General features: G+C 45.3%; 1 protein-coding gene across 1 annotated transcript in view; it reads right to left on the reverse strand.

Moving 5' to 3' along the window:
- PROM1 (prominin 1) overlaps positions 1 to 15,645 on the reverse strand; it is a 105,317-nt gene that overhangs the window by 62,366 nt on the left and 27,306 nt on the right. The window contains exon 2 of the mRNA XM_080796819.1: positions 4,667 to 4,722. Within this exon, the coding sequence (XP_080652945.1) occupies positions 4,667 to 4,722 (56 nt within the window). The remainder of the gene's footprint in view (positions 1 to 4,666; positions 4,723 to 15,645) is intronic.

The raw sequence follows: 15,645 nt of genomic DNA on the forward strand, positions 1-15,645 counted from the left end.
CCCAGGAGGTCATCGCAAAGAAGCTGGCCACTCCTATGGACAGGGATGCACAGAATGAAAAGTCAGAGGTGGTGGTGGGGGGGGGGGGGAGGGAATGGGATGTGGGGAAGGTACTGGGAGAGCTGTCCCCTGGAAAGGTTTCTAGAGGGTAGGTGGCACTTAGGGCTTGTTGGGGGGAACCAATGTAATCATCTACCTAAATTGCCCCAAACAATGCATTCTTTGAAGATGGGAACTATGTCCTTTCCTATAGTTGAGGAGCCATTGCTTGACAAGCTCAGCTGAGAGGCTCTCTCTTCAGAAAGCCCATGTGAGCTGGGAGGAGGGTGATGGTATGCTGTTTCCCTTGGTTTTCAGTCAGCCAGAGACTCTGGGAAGGGGCTTACCCACATGCTGATCCCCGAGGGAACGCACTCAGGAGCGAGTTGCCCATGTAATCTCTACCTAGACCCCTGCAGTGAGGACAGACTATTCTTGGGAAGACCAAACTGAGTAATACTTGTAAGTCATGAACAAGGGCACCCACCTCTGAGCACGTGCTACAGAGATGCTAGGAACCTGGGGTTATTAGAGTCGTTGCTTGGATTTCCATAGCTCCATCTGCCTGATTCTCAACTTCCCTCTTGGCTCCATAATTCCAAATTCTATTCCCCTCCCAGATTTCCATTTCTGCCCATTTCTTCTTCCCAGGGATGATTACCCACTAGCATAGTCTGTGGCTTAATAGGTAGCAGGCACAGCTTGGAGGCTGTCAGTCTCTCCATACAGCCCAGAATACTCACATGAGCTGTGTCTTCCAGACTAGTCACTTTAGGACTACAGTCCAGTGGCCGGGTTGAGCCTCCTTTTTGTTGGTGGTGTGCTTGTCGGTTTGGAGTTAGACTCGTCTGGGTACAAATCCCAGTTTCAGCATTTAGTCCCTGGGTGACCTTGGGCAAGTCCCCCAGCCTGAGTGCAGGATTTTCTTGCATGCGCCACGCACAGACACTTCTGCCTTGGATAGGTGTCATCGTGAGGATTAGAAACAATGTTAGGCTTCTAAACCAGTGTCGGCCCAGGTGGACAAGAATGAGTATTACAGAGGGCGATGACCTAGTCTACACTTCAGAAGCAACGAAGCAGCTTTGTGCTTCGAGCCAAGTGCTCATAACCGGAAGTAAGGCTGTATTTCTCATCTGCTCCACCTGCCTTGACGTCTCCGTTCAAATGCTAACTCTCCTGTGGAGTCTTTTCCTGATTTCCCAGGTGCACCAACAATTCCCCTCCCCTGAACGTTCACGGTCCTTTATCAGAACTTCTCACGTGATGCAAATCCCCCTCCATCTCAGAGTCCAGCTGTAGATGGCATTGGTCTGCTGGGGCCGCCATGACATAGTGCCACAGGCCAGAGGGCTTGAACAACAGAAAGGTACTTCCTCACAGGTCTGGGGGCTGGGAGTCTGTGATCAAGGTGTGGGCAGGGTTGGTGTCTTCTGAGGCCTCTCTCCTTGGCTTGCAAATGGCTATCTTCTCCCTGTGTCTTTACGTGGTCTTTTCTGTGTGTATATGTATGTATGTCCTAGTCTCCTCTTTTCACAAGGATACCAGTCACGCTGGATTAGGACCCACGAACGGCCCCATTTTATGTTAATTACCCATCTAACAACGTTATCTCTAAATACAATCCCACTCTGAGGCGCTGGGGATTAGGATCTCAGCTTACGAATCGGGGGGCACAATCAACCCATAACATCCGTGTTTATTTCTTATCCCGTATCAACTGTGAGTTGGAGGAGTGAAGGCCGTACTTTCACATGTTTGTCCCCCTACCATGCCTCGTTCCGAGTCAACACTCTGTCAACAGAGATAAAACGAATACATGAAACAAAAGAGAGTAGTATTTTTTAAAAAAATGGGAAGGAGGAGAGGGGCCGAGGATCTTAAAGCTCTACCGTAAGCTTTCAGTTGAAGTGTAAAAAGGAGGCAGTTCCATGAAAGCCCTAGTTCCCTTCCAAAGTCAGGCCCAGCCCTTGAAACAAAAGGTCTGCTGAACGCTTCCGGAGCTCCTCACGAAGAGAGTTCGCTAGAAGAGCACCCAGCCCGAAGGTCACTGCCGTGGCGGCTCCACGGTCATCTGAGGGCTCACCAGAGGAGGAAACGCTCACTCAGCACTAAGAAAGCTGAGAAGACTCCTCAGGGCCCCTCACCTGGCCAGACCTTACCTGTGTGACTGCGTGAATCAGAGAGCCCATGGGCACCGGTCAGTGCAGAAGATGCTGTTGGTGCCCCCCACCTCCCTCAGGCCTCAGTCATCCCCCTGGGCCTCCTCAAACTTCTAGCTACTGCCGTCTTTAACTCTGCGCCTGAAGGCCTTTTAAGGAACCAGGGCAGGTCAGAAGTGCTTACGGACGAACCCTCTCCTCCATCCTCAAACAGCCCGTAAGCTGTGACCCTTCAGTCTCAGCATCTGGACGCCTCAGCTCCCTCATTCTTCCAGTGGACTAATTCGGACACTGGTGGTTTGCACCGTTTCCCCAGCAATTCTATAGGATGACGCTTCAGTCACCCCTTGTGGCAGGTGGCGTCAGGCCACACCCTTTATAGGCTGCCCTCCCTCCCTCCCTTGTATTACTCTCCAATTCCCAGCCAGTGTTCCCTGCACCTCCCAAACAATTGACTTGTCCTTGACTCCTGCTCTGCTTGGGAGGACTCTAACCCTACACGCCCAGCATACATCAGACTAAAACCACTCAGAGAGCTCCCCCCACAAGGTGCCTGGCTTCCCTGGGGTCTTCACCTCACTGGATCCCTCTTCCTCGGACAACCATGGAAAACATGACCCGGATTTAGGTCATTCATGAGGGCTCAGTTCTGTCTCCTCTCTCCTCTCTCCACTTCACTCCCATGCCATTGGTTTTTGTTCATCGACAAAGCCACCTGAGGTGGAGAGGAAATCAGCCACTAGGGAGATACCAGTTTTATAGGACATCCAATCGAATACCAAGCCCGCCATAAAGGACCTGCCCAGCTAAGAATCCTGCCATGGAGAGCGGCAGCGCAACACTGGCTCCTACTTGCTGGGCTTCTCAGCCACCTCAGGGTCTCAGGACCCCATCCTCCAAGGCCTGGAACAGGTGAAGCACGCTACCCCCGCCCATGCCTTGGCAGAACCAGTTGGCACTCAGGCCAGGCTGCTGCTGGCACGAGAGCTGTCCACAATCACTTTGTTCTGCCCAGGAATGTGGGCAGAACCAGGCAATCCTGCTTGGGACCCACATGAGGCCCGTGGCATTTAATAATGAAAATGTTTTCCACGGTCCTGGGGAAGGCCGGGAGCACTACGGAGAAACTGGCTCATCAGCTTTTATACATGTGAATGGTTTTTAGATAAGGTTTTCCTCTTTGGCTTCTGTGTTTGCTTTCTCTTGAGTATCGTTTTATTGCAGATTGAGAATAGGAGGCATGGTAAACACAGTACCTGCGGTTCATTCACCGGGCAGGAGTTCACCGCCCTCCCCATACGCCGCCCTCCCCACCCACCGGGAACATTGTCATCCGCGTCTGCTGTGGCTGGCCCTTCAAGAACGTCCACCATATGTCTGCTTTTATTGTTCTCTTGATAACCACCTTCGTGTTAGGGAAGGAAGGAGAGAGCAACAGGATGAAGAGCCTGACAAATGGATTCAACTATTTTCTTTTCTTTTTTTTTTAATTACCCTAACATTCAATGCAACAAACATTTGTCTATTTCACCGGCAACCCCACACTCACAGTAAACTAAAATCAAAAGAATACACTCTTCTGTTTAGGTAGTTGATTGCAGATGCAAACGGAGTGAATGGGCAGAGCAGCACCTCGGTATTAAGTAGAGACACACAAGGTCCTTAATACGGTCCACTTGTGAGCATTCAGGGTCCCGCTCACCTCTCCTTCCTCTCCACTCTTTCACGCCTTGTCCTGGTGGCTCACCTGGCCCCCAAAGCCTGGGATGCCAGCAAAGGTCCCTCTCCATCTGCTGCAACCCTGCTTAGTATCCTTTTTACCACAAGCCCCCCGACCACCTCCTTTGGAAGAGCTTCCAGTCAGATTTAATTACTTTCATCTACGTTCCTCTGCATATTCCATATAAATCTACTTATTTCCTTCTTCTCCTTCATCTTCCTTTAACAATGAGGTACTGTCTCTGCCATCTGGCTCTTCATCTCCTGAGACCAAGGGCTGTTTTCCTTATGTCTAGCCGGGGCAAGTGCACACACAGAGTTCTCAATGAACCTGCTCAAATGTGAAGCGGCTTTTCAACAAACTGTATTTTTAAAACAAAGTACACATCCCTGTTTCTAGAAATGCTCAAACAATTCTACTTAGTTAGGGAGTTCCTCTCCCTTAGCTAAAAAAGTACCATAATACTTCCCTTAAGGAAATTTGGGTTTTTAAATAACATACACCTTGAAAGGTGAATGTTTCTTCAAATCCTACTTTTGGAGTTTCTGCTGCAGTTCAAATGGGATTTATAAAGTGCTTTAATATTTCATAAAATTTCTTAGTAAAAAAAAAATCTACAAATTTCACAGGTTAACTGATTGTTTAAAAGATTTACTTCCAAAAAAAAAAAAAAAAGATTTACTGCCAAGTCAGCCAAAATTTTGTACATACTTATTTTCCTAACAAATATAACAATAAAAATTACCTTCTCATACTCAGTTGAGAAGTCAAACTTCTTTTGAAGAATTTTTCTTAAAATATCTGTGGGAAAAAGTCACAAAAGAAGAGCAAGATTACTTTTCCAGTAAAAACAAAAAATGCATATTTAGGAAATAAAGTCTACATATACTCACAAAGTATTGTACCTCTCTCTATGTAGTAGTCTTATAATTTCATTCCTATTTATTTTAGAGAGAGAGAATGCATAAGCAGGAGGAGGGACAGAGGGAGAGAGGGGGAGAGACTCTCCTAGCAGACTCCCTGCTGAGTGGGGAGCCCAATGTGATGGGGAGCTCCATCCCAGGACCCTGAGATCATGATCTGAGCCAAAACCAAGAGTCAGATGCTCAACCAACTGAGCCACCTAGCCACCCCAATTTTATTCCTATTTCTTAATGTGGGTAAATAACTGAGCTAATGAGGCTCTAACCAGAAGAAAAGAATGGAAGACAAGTATTTTTGACTCACTATTTTGTCAGTGGCAGAATTAGAGGGTTGCCATTTTTAAGTTTTCAATTTCTCACAGGACACCTTAATATTTGCCAACATACATGTCATTAATAATCCCTGATAACACATGACACAAACTGCTCACTGTTAATTTTCGGAACCACAAATGCAACTTATTCTTTAATCCTTCCATATTTACATAATATTTTACAAATAAAAGGAATATTACAATTGACTTAATCCAGAGTTCTTCACATGAAACATCCTTCCCTTCCCATCCCCAGACAGCGCATGAAAACCTGAACTAATACGCAAAATGGGATTTTTCCCCTACATGTTCGTTTGGGGCAATTTCAAATTCTTACATAGGTGAAAATTCGCCTCTTATTCTGACCCACCAATCCAGTCATGCTGCAACTGGGGACTGGCCAGAGAGAGTAACTTGTCTAAAATCTGTGATGTGTGAGACCAAGCCCAGGTGGGTCTTCCTTTCTCTGCCCTGTGGTCCTTCCCACACTCCACACTATAACTGACCCCACCAGTGAACTTCTGCCATGCTCTGGCTGTACAATGCCGACCACTTCTAAAGTGTATGGCAAGGGAGAAAAGGAATCCCTGTTGTGAATCCTTTTATAAAACAAGAAGTGCAGGTTTACACGCCAGGAAACAAAGCAAGCCACATCCCCACAGGGCTTTCTGGAAAACAACTTCAACCTGCGCAGAGCAGACGAAATGCGGCAGATCTTTAAGGGGTGTGCTACAGGAGCAGGGATCAAACCGGAAGTTTTGGGATGCCTACACTAAGCCTAGGGTGCTGGGAACCCCAGTTATTTCTCCAAGGGGCATCAGGGCTGCCCACCCCCACAGGTCTCCTCCCACTTTGAACTAGTCACTTCACTTTGATTTGTTTGCTTTTAAGATTTATTATTTGAGAGAGAAAGAGAGAGCTCAGGGGGAGGGGTGCAGAGGGAGAGGGAGAATCAGGGAGAGCAGACTCCGTGTTGGGCATGAAACCCCACACTCAGGGCTCCATCCCAGGACCCTGAGATCATGACCTGAGCGGAAATCAAGAGTCAGCCGCTCAACCGACCGTTTATTTTATAGACTAGGCTTCTGTTCTAGATTTCATTGAATGTAAGGGTCCACCGATGGCTTTTTTTAAATTGTAAATTACCCCATTTATTAAAATATATTTAATGACACAGGTGATGTTCATGTGTTGCCTTTGGGGATCCTGATCTAAGTAAGAGTTGGAATGGAGACCAAGCTCCATTACCTTCTGGGTATCTAATTTTGGGTGAAGAATTAAAAGCCAGGAGCATTCTCATCAGAAAATCAGGATGATGTCAGTCCCCACCCTCAAAGGATTCCTTCGGGCCAAGTGAGATAAATGAGATTACATTAGTCTGGCCACACAGTACCCATCCACTTTTCTCATCTTTATAAACCCAAATCAACCAACCCAAATGAAAACAAGATTTCTTCAGGGGAGCTGGTCCCTCCGTCCCTCTCAGGTCACACTGACCAGGGAAGTGGCCCCAGAGAGACGGATCCTCACTGGCTTACATGGGCAGATCTGCACGTATGGCCCGTGAACCCCCCAGAATCCTGGAATCCTCAAGGTCTGCTCAGGGTTCCCATGAGGTGGAAGCAGAAGATGTTATTTGCCGTTTCACTGTGTTGGCATTTGTACTCAGGGTACAGAAGTGATGATGGAGAAGACTCTGTGATTTGGCACGAGTCACACAGTGTTCATTGTGTTCTATGCTGCCATGAACTCGAGGAAGATAGAAAGCCCAGTTACACATCAGAAGAATCTCAGTGAAGCATTACAAAATTGTGATTTTATCAGATCTCAACCTCTGAGGAACCATCTTTCTAGTATTCTGTGTGAGGAAACAGAAGTATACGTAAGGTACTCCTGCTGCACACCCCGGTACCCTGCTGTCTTTAGAGAGAGCACGGGGTCCTCGTTTTGAGTTGGGAGCTAAACCCCTCACGGAACATTGTTTTTGCTCCAAAGAAAGACAAACCATGGTTATCCAGGCTTAAGTATCTCATAGACATTTTCTCTAACATGGAGGAAGTGGAGCCCGCAACTTCAAGAAGGCGGCTGACAGGACTTGCTGCCAGTGATAAAATTAGAGCACTGAAGCAGAAATTAGAATTTTGCAAAATTTGTATCTGTGCGGTTGACAGACGTGGGATTTTGCCACATCCTTCTCACTCCACCTTAACAGGTTCTATCAATAACAGGTGTAGCAGGTGCTTCCCTAACAGAGCTCTGTGGAGGCAGGCAAATGTGACATACATGGACCAGGTGTTGGCCACAGCCTCAGTGAGAGAGTGACAGTCTTCCAATGTCCAACAGATGATGCCATCAGCTCTCTGGAGGACTGACTCTCCCAAGTTCCTGGGATCCTGGTGGTCCCAGGTGTTGGGGAATGGTCCCAGCTACACCAACGGCACTCCTTACTGACAGCTCACCCCAGTCCTTTGTCTGCCAGCTGGCTCCGTCTCTCTGCTAAAGCAGATCCTTGCTTCGAGGGCCAAAAATCCATCCGAGACTTTGGAACAGGGATATTCTCCCTCCCCCTGCTTTAGAACAGCACTGCCTAAGAGAAATCTACTGCAAGCCATACAAGTCATTTCAAATTTCCTAGTAGCCACATTTAAAAATTGAGAAAAAAATGGGCGATTGTTTTAAATTAACTTTAATAATCTGTTGTACTTAATCCAGATACATGCAATATTTTGTCATTTGTATATGCAATCAATATACAAATATTAATGAGCTACTCTACAGTCTTCTTTTCACACTAAGTGTTCAGGGTCTGGTGTAGATGCTTGTCAGTGCATCTTAGGTCAGGTTAGCTGCCGTTCAAGTGCTCAGTGGCCACATGTGGCTGTGGCCTCCCTACTGGATGGCGCGGGGTCAGAAGCCAGTCATCTACCTTGGAGCGAGTCCATTTTACCCAAAGCACCAAGGCCTCTGTCCTTTTCCTTAACCCCCTCCCTGCCAGTGCACCCTGCCACGAGAACACAAAATGAGCATCCACAATATCCATGTTGCCTTTGCCTTCCCTGTGTATCTCTAAGTGGCTCTGAACCCAGGTAAATGAACATGGGAAAGGCCTGGAGTATACAGCCCAGCGTCTTTGTCTGCAGGGCCCTGGCATTAATGCTGCTGCTCACACTTCATGTGGGAACTCATGAAGCCCCACGTTGCTGGTGAGAACCTTGAATTGATCATGGTCCCTCTCAGAAAGCATAACCCCGGGAAGACCCAGGGTCCTGCTTATGCTTCCTGAGCCCCCGCCATCCTTGCTTGGGGATTCTGCTGTTCTGCAATCCTTTGTGTTTGCCTCTGTCTTCCGGGCCAGCTCGTTAAAGGTTTCCAGTGGAGACTATCTTGACCTCTGTTCCGGGGCTTCAGAACTGTTTGGGGTATTGACGCTGCATACATGTAACATTATCATAAAAAGTGTTGCTTCTTTTCCATAGATCAGATGGGATCCCCGAAGACTGTGATTAGTTCCTGGTATTGCCTGGTGAGCGAGGTAACCATTAGCATTTGGGCTACCACAGTGTTCTCCTGCCCTCCGTGAGACCTCAGTGTGGACAACAGTGGCCACCTTGTCCTTCTTGAACTGAAGGAAGGTCTGCTCTGACGGAACGTGATAGGCACTTAGCATGGGCCAGACAACTCCCAGAGTCCGGGGGAAGATTCTCCCTGCCCTGAAGTTGGGGAGATATCTGGCCACCTTTCCCATGTGGCAATTTATTTTCCATCACACCCATCTCAAGCTCTTTACACAAAGTAACAGTTGCCTGTTAAGAAACAGCAGTGGGTTAAAGCCGCTGCCTTCGGCTCGGGTCATGATCCTGGGATCGAGCCCCGCATCGGGCTCTCTGCTCAGCAGGGAGCCTGCTTCCTCCCTTCTCTCTCTGCCTGCCTCTCTGCCTGCTTGTGATCTGTCTGTCAAATAAATAAATAAATAAATAAAATCTTTAAAAAAAAAAAAAAAGAAACAGCAGTGATAGGGAAATATGGGAGCCAATGGACAAGGAAGTTTTCATGGTAGAACACTGTCTCATTTTCTGGTCTCATGAAGGGGCTCTGTGGGTCTTTCCACAAGGATGGCGGCTATCGTCTCTCTTCATTCAGTGCTTAGATGGAACAAGGTCTTCTTACCTGGGACTTACTTTTAAGTTTCATGTGCTGATGGAAATTAAGGAATGCAGCAGCAAGGGCTAATTCTGACCTCTTAAGTTATACCACCAACTTACAAAGTAGGTTGTTTTGTTTGGTTGTGGGTTTTTTGCTGTGTGCATGCATATGTGTGTGTGAATAATTTCTCTACGGATTTTTTGATGTCTGAAGCCACACAGCAAGATAAAATCAGGAAAGCAGGATCTGTATAGAAAAAAATTCCATCTTCCTTATCTTAGCCAAAACTCATCTTTGATGAAGATATTTCTGTTCCCTAACTGGCTTCTCTTAATAAGTATGCAGGTTCTGGCCCAAGCCGGGCAAAATGAGATTCCACTCTTGGAATGTTCTCTTGGAAAATGGGTAGACGGCTCAAAAAACAAAAAACAAACCCCAAAACAAAACAAAACACACACACATGCACACACACACACACACACACGCACGCACACACCCTGCTTTTGGCAGTTGATTGATCAGATTTGTGAAGAACTTAAGTGATCTTGCAAAGATTTTGCTGATATCTATTTGACAAGACTTACCTGGCTAGGTCTCTAATCAAAAGAGATGCTACCTTATATCTTCTAAAGAACAGAATCTCCCCCAAAATGCTAAATTATATTTAAAAGTTTTTTTAAGGCAGAGATTTTTATATCTGATACAAATAAACATTAATATGTTGCAAGTCATTCTTTTTTTAAAAGATTTTTAAAACTTATTTATTTGAGAGAGAGAGAAAGAGAGAGAGAGCAGCTGGGGGGAAAAGGGGAGGGAGAGGGACAAGCAGACTCCCCACTGAATGCAAAGCCCAACCAATCTCATGACCCAATCTTGAGATTGTGACCTGAGTCAAACCAGGAGTTGGATGCTAACTGACTGAGCCACCCAGGCGCCCCAATTCTTAATCTATGTGAAACAGTATTATTTGTAATGCAATTCTTGAGTAAATATTGCTATGGAATGTTATTTTGTTCATAGCTGGTAGTTTTTTTTTGCCAAAACTATTCTCATTTTAGCTGGTTTTATTTTAAAGTTGTTTTTTTTTTTTTTAAGTTTAGTTAAGTTTTATATTCCGGTCATTTTAATTAGTCTTTTTTGCTTTTTTTCTACCTGATGTTTCCTAGTCTCTCTAACTAGATGTAACAAGACAGAATTATTAAAATTAAACCAGAATGAGTGATAACCTTAGAAGCATTATGGTGTTAAGCATCAAAATTAGATACTGAAATATATAGAATTGATTTTTCTTTATGAACACACCTTGGAGGGTGAATCTTTTTTTTTAAGCATTTTTTTTTCCTAATGTCAAGTTAAATATGTTTGTACTCAGAACTCTTATTAATAAAAATTAAACACACACACGTGCACACACAAAGTAAGCTCTCTCAGACACTTAAAGTGTTTGCTTGGAAATGTGATTAGCTAAGAGCATAAACAGTGTTAAGTGTTCTCCTGTGGAGACACCATCGCGTCCCTCTTTGACCTCCAGTGGCATTGTCTTAAATTCACATGGTGTGGGGGTCTCTCTACTAAGTATGACTTAATCTGTTAATTTATGCACTAAATCAACACAATAAAGTAAAAGATTTTATTCAGGTTTCTACTAAAAGGATTAGTTTTATAAGTAGTATAAAATAATATCCAAGTTCAACTTAGAAACTTAAAAAAGCTAGGTTGGTGAATGCATAACTTTCAAGAATTAAAAATTAATTGAAATTTTAATTGTTTCTCTCTGGGCACAAAAGACTTTCCACAGGTTCTTAAACATCTGTTTGACAACTTGCTCCCTCCCCCCGCTAGACGGAATTCCAGAGGGCTCAAGGGGCAGGTAGGTAAACCAAGCGGAACGCCTGACAAGTGCAGATAAAACACAAACCTGGACAGGTCAAAGAGTTGACTTCCTGGATGTGCTGGCATTCCACAGGGGAAGGAAGAGCGAGAGGCATTCTGCCCTAAAAGAACTGTTCAGTGCAGTGCTTGGTATATGATCCACTAACACGAAAACATTAGCACCTTCCACTTCCACGCTCCTACCACACACTCTTCCTGCTCTGCCTTTTCCGGTCCTTCAGCTTGTGGCACAGAAGGTGAGTGCCTGGAAGAACCCATGTGTCACCTCATTTCCTCTGGTCCACTGCTTGACTGCATTCCCCGGACCCTACACACTTAGATGGGGCATGGGACTTGAGTTCTGGCCAATGGAAAGTGGGCAGGCGTGCATCCACAACAGTTCCAGGCCTGGCCTCTAAAACCATGAGACCCTGCATGCTTGCCCTCTTTATCCATCTCCCAGCCAAATACGGACGATCCGGTGGAAAATCCTGAAGGCTGCAGGGATGGAAAGACCGGGGTCCCAGGATCTCTCCGCTCCATCATTTCTACATTAGACTGACCCAAGACAGAGAACATTTTTCACTGACACTTGGGCCTGTTTGCTATAGCAAATGGTGCCTCTCACCCTAACTAAAAAAAGAGCCTTAACCAATTAAGACTCCCTATATTTTTGTGCTGGAGCATCCTCTACCTGTAGCCTGTCCTGCCAGCCTTTTTTTTTTTTTTTTTTTTGATTTTTATTTATTTATTTGTTAGAGTGAGAGAGAGAGAGAGAGCACAGACAGGCAGAGTGGCAGGCAGAGGCAGAGGTAGAGGGAGAAGCAGGCTCCCCGTGGAGCAAGGAGCCCGATGCAGGACTCGATCCCAGGCGTCCCAATGTCCTGCCAGCTTTGACCAAAGGTTAACTTGTCTATTCATCTGTAGAAGGACATCTCGGCTCCTTCCACAGTTTGGGTATTGTGGACCTTGCTGCTAAGAACACTGGGGTGCCCCTTCTTTTCACTACACCTGTATCTTTGGGATAAACACCTAGTAGTGCAATTGCTGGGTCATAGAGTTTCTATTTTTAACATTTTGAGGAATCTCCATACTGTTTTCCAGAGTGGCTGCACCAGCTTGCATTCCCATCAACAGTGTAGGAGGGTTCGCCTTTCTCTACATCCTCATCAACACTTGCTGTTTCCTGTCTTGTTAATTTTGGCCATTCTGACTGGTGTTAGGTGGTAGAAGATATGGTTCATATATACAATGGACTACTACTCAGCCATCAGAAAGGATGAATACCCACCATTTGCAACAGCATGGATGGAACTGGAGGGGATTATGGTAAGTGAAATAAGTCAAGCAGTGGTTCCACTCATACGTGGAACATAAGCAATAGCATGGAGGACCACAGGGGAAGGGAGGAAAAACAGAATGGGAAGAAATCAGAGAAGGAGACAAACCATGAAGGACTATGGAACCCAGGAAACAAACTGAGGGTCTCAGAGTGGAGGGGAGTGGGGGAGGAGGTGACAGAGTGATGGATATTGAGGAGGGCATGTGATGTGATGAGCACTGAGTGTTATATGTGTGACTAATGAATTGTTAAACATATCAAAAACTAATGTTGTGTATTATATGTTGACTAACTGAACATAATAAAAAAAAAGGTTAACTCATTTTCCTCAGAAGCAGGTACGCACACATATAACACTGCAGACTGAGGTTTGGTGAAGCCATTAGGTTGGCACTAATGTAAACAGAGATTTTAAAAGTCACCTTCATTAAAGGGTTGAAATTTCTGTATTCATAAAAGAGAATGCGTGAAAAGGCATTCATGCTCAGAAATGTCACTATAAAATGCGGTACAGTGTAGCTCAGGTAGAACACCTACCTCCTGCTTCTCATTTGTGGGTCTACAAAGCTCTGGAAAACATCTACACTCCTGCTTTAAATCTCCATAAGCCTTTCAACAGCCTCTCTAACAACTGAATTTTCCTAATCTACAAAACACATGCTCAAAACACGCTGATTCAGGTGTCTCTACTGCCAAAATATTTAAGGAAAGTGCTCTCAGGTTACAGTGTTATCCAGGGAAGTTTGCATCAAAAAGGAGTTAAGACTAAGCTGGCTTAGGATCTTGGGACCATCTCCAAGAGTTATGGGCACAAAATGGCTGTTTAGATGGGTTGAGAGCACTAGCTCCCTAGGATAACTGTTCTTTCTGGAGAAGAATATAGATTTTCATTAAATGCAAAGTTAGTTGGTGAAAATGTAAACATTTACATGGTTTTTATGTGGCCCTTGCACTTTCTCCAGAACTCCCACATGAATAGGTCTTAGATTCCAGACAGGAAACTCACTGTGGTTGAATCTTCTCTTCCCGTATTGGGCTAGGCTTGCTGGGTTTTGTTTTTGTGCTTTAGAAATTCCTGATTCACATTTTCGATGAATGAACATTTATTTCTTCTCTTAAGAGAAAAATATTTCAGAGTGAACACGTTGGAAAAGTTCTGGTTATTTGAATAATTTGACTCTGTTTACTTTTTATCAAGAATAATGTTTAAGGTGCCAACTTATTGCACGAAAAATTTTGAAATCTACATTAAATCAGCACAGTACATGTGATCAGTTCTGATAGCTGATAGGTTAGTTGAAAGAGAAAATGCATGATAATCATGCCTTCGCTATTTTAACTTAAGGCATATAGATACACATCTTTTGCCCTTCGTTTGATGTGGAGTCAAGGTCCATTTTTGAGTTTGAGTTCTCTGGCTAGAACGGAGGTGAGTTAGGACAGCACCTAGGGTAAAAGAAAGCTCCTCACTTATTTCAAGGTAGACTCATGCCAACAAGCCCATCTCAAAACTGCACACTTAGGGTATATGAAAAGAGATCAATGCCTCACAAAATTCTACCACCTACACATAATGTGAGTCCCCCAGAGAAAGCACTTGGTGATATCTGACTCAAGATATGGGGGTACCTGGCTGATTTGAACCTTTAGTGATTGAAATGGGGAGAGGAGGAGCTGGCTTTTCTCCAATTACATACTCCCACCCTCCCACCCCCCACTCCCAATCCCCCAACATTGCAAATGGTTGCCTATGTCAGTCAGGGCTCTCCAAAGAAACAGCACTGTTGAGAGAGGAGACAGATATGGATAGAAAGGGGGATTGATTAAGGAATTGTTAGGGCTAGGCATTTTGAAGATTTTATTTATTTAAGAGAGAGAGAGAGAGAAGGCACATGAAGGGGGAGAGTCAGAGGGAGAAGCAGACTCCCCACTGAGCAGGGAGCTCAGTGTGGGACTTGATCATGGGACTCTGGGATCACGACCTGACCCGAACGCAGAAGCTTAACCAACTGAGCCATCCAGGCCCCCGGACTAGGCATTTTGCAATCTTTAGAGCAGGCTAGAAATTCAGGCAGTAGAGGATGTTACAGTCTTGAAGCAGAATACCTTCCTCTTGTGGAAATCTCAGTTTTTGCTCCTAAGACCTTTCAGCTGATTGTGGGAGGCCCACCCGTGTTATCGAGAGTAATCTCTTTCACTTACAATCAGTCAACCTATTGTAGGTGTTAACCACACCTGTAAAAAACTTTTATGGCAACACGTAGATTAGCGTTTCATTAAATCACTGGGTACTACAGCCCAGCCAAGTGGATCCAGAAGCTAACCACAACTCTGCCCAAGCCAGCTATGCTAGCCATAGAATGATTACGCCCTGCAGGCGTCTGAGCACAAAGTGTCTGAGCAGCCCTGTTACAGAGCAGGTAGACTCACCATCATTAATGGTGACCACTGAGAGCCAAGCCCCCCAAAACGAGAGGGCTGCAGTTGGGGCCCAGTTAGTGTAAGGGCAGGGGATCCCACGTAGTCTCTGAGGACAACAGATCTTGAATGATGCTCCTTAACCACCCTCCCAAACTGACTTATGTTTGGTGTGTGCTAAAATACAAGACAGGCAAATAAATCCCATTCGAAAGGATTTCCACCAAAAATAGCAGAACCAGGGCACCTGGGTGGCTCAGTCTGTTGAGCCTCCGACTCTTGATTTCTGGTCATGACCTCAGGGTCGTGAGATAGAGTCCCACATCGGGCTTTGTGCTGGGTGTGGAACCTGCTTAAGATTCTCTCTTTCCCTTGACCTCTGCCACACACCCCCCCCAAAACACTCCCGTATGCTCTCTCCCTCTCAAAAGAAAAAAGAAAAAGAAAAAAAGTAGCAGAACCAAATTTGTTTCTCACTTGCAAGGTTAAATGTTGCTTCTCTGAAGGGAGTACTTAGCAAGCCCATCTTCCAGAAGCCCTGTTTGGTTAGATGTGTCTGCTGTCTTTTGACACTGAGATGAACACGCTTTGTCCAGTGCTTGGGTCACATTTTCCTGTGGCTGATAGGGGTAAGGCTGAGCCCAAAGAAGTGGTTTTGGGGACCCAAACAAGGCGAGTGCCTCCGGTCTTGGAGTTCATCAGAGTCCCTCGG

Source organism: Martes martes, assembly GCF_963455335.1.
Source record: "Martes martes genome assembly, chromosome: 2".
In the NCBI taxonomy this organism is placed as follows: domain Eukaryota; kingdom Metazoa; phylum Chordata; class Mammalia; order Carnivora; family Mustelidae; genus Martes; species Martes martes.